The sequence below is a fragment of the Poecilia latipinna genome, unplaced genomic scaffold (assembly GCF_001443285.1).
Source record: "Poecilia latipinna isolate Pla-1442-1.1 unplaced genomic scaffold, P_latipinna-1.0 Scaffold4180, whole genome shotgun sequence".
NCBI classification, from domain to species: Eukaryota; Metazoa; Chordata; class Actinopteri; order Cyprinodontiformes; family Poeciliidae; genus Poecilia; species Poecilia latipinna.
In genome coordinates this window covers 12,396-22,430 of record NW_015116796.1, presented here as the reverse complement: position 1 = coordinate 22,430, position 10,035 = coordinate 12,396, and the positions used below count along the sequence as shown (strand labels likewise).

Genomic DNA, 10,035 nt, shown 5'->3' with positions numbered 1-10,035 from the left:
TAAAGGACCTATTCTTGTGGATATGGCAGCGCACAGAGGTGCAGCAACTTCTCCAGTATGGGATACCAAAACTGACATAATTAAAAATAGAAGCAGAAATCAAAATTTTTTTGTTTTTCCTTTTCCTTAAACTTGAGTTTTAGACAAGAAATGAAAATATCTTGAATGCTTTTCTTTCATTAGCTGTACTCACAAAAGTAAAAATAAATACAAATAAACGCTTTGAAACAACAGCCTGTCTATAGTTGGTTTGTGAGCTGTTTTACTGAAATACATTAACTTTTCATTAATATTCTAAACAATCAAATATGAAGGTAGTTGAAAAACAAACATCAGCTTTAACTTACCATGCAATGTCTGGGCAAACGGAGGACTCCCGAAGCTTCAACCAGAAGTCAACTTCAGTAGTCGACTCGTCAAAACTATGAAAAACCTGACGGTGAATCTCTGAGTCCATGAGAGCCGCCGAGTAAACACACTTTCTGTCTGAGCGTCCACACACAAAAAAATAGGAATTATAACACTATTTTATAACAAAGTTGCTCAGCTCCAGCTCGTTGATAAACTGTTAGGCGTCTTTGTTGCAGCAAAGTAAACTGCGAGGCTAACCAACCAATCAGCAGAAACTGAGCCTGACGACACCGCCCCTCATTTCCATTTAAACGTTCCTTGAAGACAACACATGCACAAGGAAAAGTAAAAAGAGGAAACGAGGCAATGTCAAACAAACGCTTGTACAAGGAAAAGACAAAACAAAATATGTAAATTTTGTGATGAAAATGCATGCTTAAGGAAAACACAAACGAAAATATATAAATTTCTTGACAAAAACATATGTATAAGGACAAGGAAAAACAACAGAGATTTCTTGATGAAAACTCATGTGCAAGAAAAAGGAAAAACAAAACACATTTTTGGATGAAAATGCACATGCATGGAAAAGGCAAAAGAAATATTTCCATTTCTTGATGAAAACATGTTTTCACTCTCTGAAGTGGAAAACCAAAAATAAATTTGATTTCTGCTTTTATTTCTAATTATGTCAGTTTTGGTCCTCCATACCCCAGGTGCCAATAATCATATAGGCAATGATTTGGAATTAGAATTAGAATTAGAATTCAACTTTATTGTCATTGCACCGTCACAAGTACAAGCAACGAAATGTAGTTTGCATCTATCCAGAAGTACTATACAGGGTATAAATATGTATTTACAGGTGTACAAAGGTTGTTATAAAAATAAAATGTTCAGTATAAAAATAATATAATATAAATAAAAAATATGGGAGCTATTTGCACATATACAGATTATGCAGATTATACAGAAATGTTAGAAATGAATTGTATTATACAATGTATTATACAATGTAAGATAGATAATGGCAAATAAGATTTCCAGATTATATACAGATTATATACAGAGTATGTATGAGTCTGAGGACAGTCCGTATGTTATTGGTTTATGGGAGGTGGGGGTGGGGTACAGTCCTTATAGTTGTGTGAGGAGGTGTTCAGGAGCGTGACAGCTGTGGGAAAGAAGCTGTTCCGATGCCTGGTGGTTCTTGTCCGTAGGCTTCTGTAACGCCTCCCAGAGGGCAGGAGGGAGAAGAGTGTGTGTGCGGGGTGAGTAAAGTCCTTGGTGATTTTCCCAGCCCTTTTCAGCCCTTCCTGTAGATGTCCTGTAGATGTCCTAGATGTCCGGTGCCCTGGCGATGTGCTGGGCAGTTTTCACCACCCTCTACAGCGCCTTCCGGTCGGAGACAGAGCAGTTCCCATACCAAACTGTAATGTAGTTGGTGAGGATGCTTTCGATGGTGCAGCGGTAGAAGTTTGTGATGATCTCTGAGGACAGGTGGTTCTTCCTCGGGGTCATCATGAAGAAGAGGCGCTGGTGTGTCTTCTTGATGAGTTTGGAGCAGCTGGTCGTCCAGGTCAGTTCCTTGGAGATGTGGACCCTCAGGAACTTAAAGCTGTCTACACGCTCCACCTCTGTCCCCTTGATGTGGATGGGTGGGTGTAGGTCAGCGTTCCTCCTGAAGTCCACAATGAGCTCCTTGGTCTTCTCCGTGTTCAGCTGCAGGTTGTTTTTGTCACACCACTCAGCCAGACGGTCCACCTCCTCCCTGTAGGCGGCCTCATCATTATCTCTGATTAGGCAGATCACCGTGGTGTCATCTGCAAACTTGATGATGGCGTTTGGGCCATGGACAGGTCTGCAGTCGTAGGTGAGGATGGAGTAGAGGAAGGGACTCATCACACAGCCTTGTGGCACTCCGGTGTTTATAATGATGGTTATCCAGCCGGACATGTTGGGGTCGACTGGTCAGGAAGTTGAGCAGCCAGTTCCACATGAGTGAACTGATGCCTAGGTCGGCGAGTTTGGTAATGAGTTGTGATGGAATGACAGTGTTAAATGCTGAACTAAAGTCTAAGAACAGCATTCTGGCGTAAGTGTTCTTGCTGTCCAGATGAGAGAGGACAGAGTGCAGCACTATGGAGACTGCATCCTCTGTGCTCCTGTTCTGCCTGTATGCAAATTGGTGGGGGTCCACCAATTTGTCCATGAGAGCCACAAGGAAAAACAACACAGAGATTTCTTGATGAAAACTCATGTGCAAGAAAAAGGAAAAACAAAACACATTTTTGGATGAAAATGCACATGCATGTTCATGGTTTATACCATGAAACATGTGGGGGGGAGACAGGATCTGAGGTGTGCTAGGACCAGCCGCTCCAAGCACTTGGTGATGATGGGGGTGAGGGCTAACGGGCGGTAGTCATTGAGTCTGGTTGGGTTGGAATTCTTGGGGATTGGGATGATGGACGTAGACTTGAAGTAGGTCGGTACCACAACGCGGGCCAGGGACAGGTTGAAGATCTCCGTCAGCACTCCTGCCAGCTCTTCAGAGCACGCTCTAAGGACACGTCCAGGTATGCCATCAGGACCCGCAGCCTTGTGGGATTTAGCCGCTCCTACATCAGTGGAGAGGAGAATCAGCGGCTGTTGGTCTGAGGTGGTGGTTGCCTTAGTTGCAGTTGTGGTGTTCCCCCTCTCAAAACGAGCATAGAAGTTGTTAAGCTCGTCGAGGAAGGAGACATCAGAGGAGGTGGGGGAGGTGTTGGGATTCTTGTAGTCTGTGAGAATCTGAAGGGGGTTGGAGTTGGAAAAGTGATCCTCCACCTTCTTTTTGTAGTGGTGTTTGGCCTTCTTGATTCCCCTCTTCAGCTCAGCCCTGGCTGCACTGTAGGTCTGTGCATCCCCTGACCTGAAGGCGATGTTGCGGGCCTTCAGCAGGAGACGAACATCTCAGTTCATCCAGGGTTTCTGGATGAACATGGTACATGGTGATGCGTTTATGGGTGGTGACGGAGTCTATGGTAGTGGAGATGTGGTCCAATACAGATGAAGCATACTGATCCAAGTCTTTGTGGTGGAAAGTATTCCAATCTGTGTTCCTGAACCGATCCTGGAGCACAGCGTCTGAACCCCCTGGCCACACCTTTACTCTCCTCACAGTGGGTTTCACATGTTGGATGAGTGGTGAGTACCGAGGTGTGAGGAACAGGGAGAGATGATCTGATTGTCCGATGTGGTTAATGCTAACTTCACTGCTGAACTACAGCTTGATTGAGCTGACGGCCATCGGAGACAGTTCCACTGTTCAATAAGTTCTCAAAATTCAGATGGTCTTCACGGTCTCTTCTCCCGATGTGAACACGAAGACTGTCCCGAGACACCACCCTGAATAATAGCTAGTGCTTTGGCTTTATACTTTGTGGGTAATGCCTATGTGACTTTTTGCATGAACCTTTAAAATGATCTTTTACTGGAAAATTCTCCTTTTTTACCATTGAAACTGTTGTGAATGATTCACCACAATCTTTGTACTCTCTGTCCAAAACAACTTCTTTTCTCAGGCAACATTTGTGTCATTTTCTGTCCCTTATCTTACCAATTAAGGCATCTTATACATTTGGAATTAAAACCTTATTTAAATGAAAAAGTCTTGCTCTGTTTATCACATGACTTCCCAATTACTGAAATTATTGTTCAATATTAATTCATTATGGATATTTGTAGCATTGAATTCGCCAGTTATCAAAAATCATCTGACTGCTCACAATTTTAACTTGTCAATTATATAACCTGTAGAGCTTAGATCAACTTTCCATCATTTTAACTTTTCCATGTTTACAACTTATGATAAACAGAAAAAAGATTAAAGCATTTGCCACAAGACAAAACAGAGCATGTTCATGGTTTGTACTTAAGTCTTATCCTTACCGTGCAACAGTTTGACATGTTTGTCATGTTTCCTTGTATTACTAGTTTCAGGCTGACTTCTAAAAGCCTAATACTGAATTGGTCCCACAAACTATCCTATCAATCTATCAGTTTTCTTTCATCAACTCTAATAAATCTATGTAGATGACTAACAATATCTACAGAAGAACATGCCTCTACTTCTGTAAATGTTTGTCACCATTAAGTCTACGTCTTCCGCATAGAATATAATGGATGTTCCTAGATTATTTAATACCACCAAAAATCATAATTAGTTTTATTAAAACCATCAAATCTGGTCTTATTTCCCCCAAATACTTATTTCTTACACTTGTCCCACCCTGGGATTACATCATCCTAACATTATGTCTCTCCATATCCATATGAGAAAGGAGGAATCTCAGTGACTGTTAAAAAGGTTACATCAATCTGTAAATAATAAAACTTTGATTATTCACTGGAGAAGGATAAGTAAATACTTAACTTTAAAACATAAGAATGTTTTCTCTAAGAGCACACACACAAAAGTATTTCCCCAAAGTCTCTGCACTCTGCAGTCAGGAAACTGCAACTTTCTCAATGCCCTGTGACTATGGAGATTTTACAATCTCCTGCTCATTGTCACTCAAGATTTACACACAAAAAACAGCTGAATACTTACTTATTAACTGCAATGACATATTATCTTTTAATTAAGGGCAGGGGGGCTGTCGAATCTCAGGTATTTCGATACCCTCAGATGGATGACAGAGAAGCATCCAGACTAGCTTTTGACACTGCATAAAAATGACTACCTCCATTGCTTCTTTGCTTCAGTTAAATACCCATCAAATGCTAAACAGCAACAAGATGTAAATCAACACTGGCTGTTATTGGCCCCATTCTACTTAACTGATGTGTTCAAATGTGACTTACCAGTAGTATTTTTTTTAAATGTTTTGTTGGCTCTGGTGGCCTTTATTTGAAAGTAGTTTGACAAGAAACAGGGTTGAGAGAGGGGGAAGACGTGGTGAATGTCACCAGGCCGGGAATCAAGCCTGCGACCACCGGCATGAGGACTAAGGCCTTCATATATGAGTCACGCTTTTCCCCTGCAACACCACAGCTCCCCCACACTGGCCACTAGTATTGATGCCAATACATTGTGCATCCTTACTTCCAAGTAGTTAAATCATCCAAAATACCAGTAGAAACATGCAAAAATATTTTTAGCAATTCTAAGTTTTTAATTGCTGTAATGTTAAAGACTGTTCCATTAAGGTCTTAAATTTGGCATGATATAAAATACATTTTTAAAATAAAATACATTTTAAAAAAACATGAATGGAAACAGAAATTCTTTAAAGTATATGTCTAATTTCCTATTAAATTTCTTAATAGAGTGAATATGATTTAAAATTTAATCTGCCAAGGACATGGCTGCTTTGGGCTTAATTCAATTCAAAAAGACTTCATTACGGTAAAGGAAAATAAAATATATTGTAGCTGTTGATGGCTTTGGAAGGCAGAATTTTCTTTAATGGTCTGTATGAAGAAGCCATCAATCCATTTTCTTTACACCCTTGTCCCTTAGTGAGGTCAGGAGGGGTGCTGCTGCCTCTCCAGCTAACGTTCCGGGAGAGAGGCGGGGGGCACCCTGGACAGGGCGCCAGTCTGTTGCAGGGCAACACAGAGACAGACAGGACACACAACCATGCACACACACACACCTAGGAAGAATTTAGAGAAACCAATTAACCTAACAGTCATGTTTTTGGACTGAGGGAGGAAGCCGGAGAACCTGGGAGAACCCACCCTGTATGAAGAAGCCTTCAACTGAAGATACTGTTGTTTGACATTCTGATGTCTGCACAGTTCTTCATTTATGAAAAGGGATATTACAGAAAAGACCAAGCCGGAATATGCAAAGCTTTCAGATTTAACATTTTGAAAATCATATATTATCTTTCTCCCACATCAGTTTTGCACTACTACATTGAGTTAGCTTAATCAAAAAATCCCCTCAAACTAAAATTACAAGTGGGTAAACTTTTATTGTAAGCTCTTTAACATGACTTTACCATTATGTTTACCACTATTAAAAAACAAACCAAAGAATATATTGTACATACATTAGTAAAATGTTCAAGGTCAAAAACATGTATGCAATATTTTCTATCAGATTTGAAAATACAGTGTGAACAGCTGAAAAATAATAGAAAAAAAGTTCCAGGTGATATCGCTTCCAGTAGTCTGCTATTTAACATGAAAAAAAATAAACTGCAAAAAGTTAATTCATTTCATTATTTTACTTTTTCATTCCATTTGGCTATTTTAAAACTTCACACTATCATGTCTAATGACCGTTAGTAAAACCAATTCTTCTTCGTGCACTTTCTCATCTGATTCTATTCTGCTACACAAACAACTTCACATAATTTTTGCTTGCACATATGAAGAGAAACAGAAATTTGATCTAAGTCCTGGGCAGACATAAAATAAAGACTATTTACTGTCAGACACAAACAGGGTCTATGTAGACAGAATAAGTGGCTCAATCACACTCAAACAGGATTCTGAAGAACACCCTCAAACTGATCGATCTTGCACACTGCCTCCTCATGGAAGATAGTTCTGAATGTAACTCCATGTTAATATACCCCTCATTTTAATTATAACTACAGATAAGTAAGTTATTCCTAAATCAATATCTAAAGGCCACTTTAGTGTTGAATGTATGGGCCTAGATCTTATATGTCTAAAGACTGGGCACTAATGACAGTATCTAACCACTTTTTGTATGCCACAGCATAGTTGTTCTGCTCAGCATTACAACAACTGTTCAGTATGCTGTTAACAAAGGTGTGTTCATTTTGTAGGGTCAGAAGGTTGGGCAGAAGGATTCCTCTCCTTAGACGTTTGCTGTCATGGTCAGGCAAGGACACCCTATCCACCTCCATAGGAACACCAACATGTTTATGTCTGTCCACACTCTTCCCCTGGCTGCCACCTGGCTCATTGATTCCAGTAGGCTTCAACTCATTCTCTTTGCCGACACTGCAGATATCTTGATCCTGCCTCCAGTGGTGCCATAAGTAGTACACATGCCGCCTGGAAGAGAGAAAATGATTATTACTGCAATTTATTACTGATTTTACACTCACAGGCCATTTTATTAGGCACACCTGCTCATTAATGCAAATGTTGAATCAGCCAATCACATGGCAACAACTTAATGCATGTAGACATGACCAAGACAAGACAAGCATCAGAATGGGGAAAAAGGTGATTTAAGTGACTTTGAATGTGGCATGTTTATTGGTGCCAGACAGGCTGGTCTGAGTATTTCAGAAACTGCTGATCTACAGGGATTTTTATGCACAACCATCTCTAGGGTTTACAGAGAGAATGGTCTGAAAATGAGAAAATATCCAGTGAGCTGCAGTTCTGTGGACGCAAATGCCTTGTTGAGGTCAGAGGTCGGAGGAGAATGGCCAGACTAGTTTGAGCTGATAGAACGGCAACAGTAACTCAAATAATCACTTGTTACAACCGAGGTATGCAGAAGAGCATCTCTGACTTCTGTCAGCTAAGAACAGGAAACTGAGGCTACAATTCACACAGGCTCACCAAAATCGGACAATAGAAGATTGGAAAAGCTTTGCCTGGTCTGATGAGTCTCGATTTCTGCTGCGACATTCAGATGGTACGGTCAGAATTTGAGGTCAACAACAAGAAAGCCTGGATTCATCCTGCCTTGTATCAACAGTTTAGGCTGGTGATGGTGGTGCAATGGTGTGGGGGATATTTTCCTGCCACACTTTGGGCCCATTAATACCAATTGAGCATCGTGTCAATGCCACAGCCTACCTGAGTGGTGGTGTTGTTATTGTTGCTGACCATCCCTTTACACATAGTGTACCATCTTCTGATGGATACTTCCAGTAGGATAATGCTTCATGTCATCAAGTGTGAATCATCTCAGACTGGTTTCTTGAACACGATAATGAGTTCATTGAACTCGAATGGCCTCCACAGTCACCAGATCTCAATCCAATAGAAAACCTTTGGGATGTGACGGAACGGGAGATTCACATCATGGATGTGCAGCCGACAAATCTGCAGCAACTGCATGATGCCATCATGTCAATATGGACCAAACTCTCTGAGGAATGTTTCCAGTACCTTGTTGAATCAATGCCATAAAGGATTAAGGCAGGTCTGAAAACAAAAAGGGGGTCCATCCCGATACAAGCAAGGTGTACCTAATAAAGTGGCCAGTGAGTGTATACCTGCAGTATATATTCAATACAAGATTCCATCACGTCTGCTGGATCAGACGATGAGTTTTATGTCTTGAATATGAAAAGCAGCTTGGTTATAGACCAACATCTGGTCTGAATGATTGTGAACAGGTGGTTGTCAAAACTCTTTCTACATGTGAATTAAGACCTAGTTTCAGAAAACCATGGTTTCAACACTCATCAAAAACAAAAAGTAATTTATTTTCAAAAGTACATAAGCTTCCCTCAGCAAAATTAAAATCCAGAACGAAATACCAAAAATCTCTTTAGAAAATTGCTTCTCCATAAATGTCTTGAACCAATATGTACTGCAGACATATTTTTTCCTAATGTGTACATTCAAATTATGAAAGCTTACCTGTGACTCCAGAGTGTTTCATGTCCAGGAAAAGACTGAATCAGGTCAGAGCATAGTTCAGTCTCCTGGTAAAAAAGTTTAAATACTGTAGTGATCCTATCCCCACAGGCTGCATCACCCAATGACAGCTCACCATTAGCCTGAGGACAGGTGCTATGGACTGTATTGCTCTGGTGCTGGGATGGACAAAACATTGTGCTAGCAGAATCAGAAGACAAAGACTGGCTCAGTTCAGTGTTCAGTAACTCCTTGAGAAGGAACTGCCGGTAGTGAAACCCACTGTGATCAGATACGTGCATGGAGACCCATGGATGCACAGATGACAGTTCATCACGGAAAACCTGTGAGAAAATGATCCAAAAAAGGCAGATTACCTGCAGAGTTAAAAACAGGAGACTGAAGGTTTAAAATCAGCAGCAAATTTTCACTGCTATGCTAATAATGCTCTATTTTTAGCCATAAATCCAATCAGTTTGGTAGACTATAAGCATGTCTTGAAAACCTTGGTGACTTCAAATTTTCTGATTTTAAATTCAGATGTTGTCATTCTTTAAAAAAGAAACTCTTTACACAATCATTTTATGTAGATGGTATTAAGTTGGCCCTCAGTGACAGAGTAAGGAACTTTGGTCTTATTTTTGACCAGGATGTGTCACTTAAATCCTATATTAAACAGGTTCTATGATTTAATTCATTTTCTCTCTATAATATTGTCAACATTAGAAATATTCTGTCCAGGAGCTATGCTGAAAAACCACTCAATGCATCTGTTACTTCAAGGCTCATAATTCTTTACAATCAAGAAGTTTATAAAATGCAGTTAAAAGAAAATGCTGCAGTAAGACTTCTGATGACAAAAAGAGAGATCAGATTTCTGCTATTTTAAATTCTCTTCATTGGCTCTCTGTTAGGTCCAGAATGAAATTTAAAACTGTCCTTCTCACATACAAACCTTAATAATCTGCTCCATCATACATATATGTTCCTAACACAGAACTTTGCTCTAAGACTGCAGGTTTCCTGTTGGTTCCTGGAGGTTCTAAAAGTAGAATGGAAGGCAGATCCTTCAGTTTTCAGTCGAGTACCGATCAGGTTTTTTCCTGCCGATTT

The 10,035-nt window shown here is 40.2% G+C and overlaps 1 protein-coding gene across 1 annotated transcript in view; it reads right to left on the bottom strand.

The window, feature by feature from the left end:
- Positions 1 to 6,297: 6,297 nt before the first annotated feature.
- Positions 6,298 to 10,035, bottom strand: part of LOC106942307 (protein prenyltransferase alpha subunit repeat-containing protein 1-like) — a gene marked incomplete at its 5' end in the record, with an annotated part of 8,939 nt that continues 5,201 nt past the window's right edge. The window contains 2 exons of the mRNA XM_015025553.1: positions 6,298 to 7,374; positions 8,926 to 9,266. Of these exons, the coding sequence (XP_014881039.1) occupies positions 7,014 to 7,374; positions 8,926 to 9,266 (702 nt within the window). The remainder of the gene's footprint in view (positions 7,375 to 8,925; positions 9,267 to 10,035) is intronic.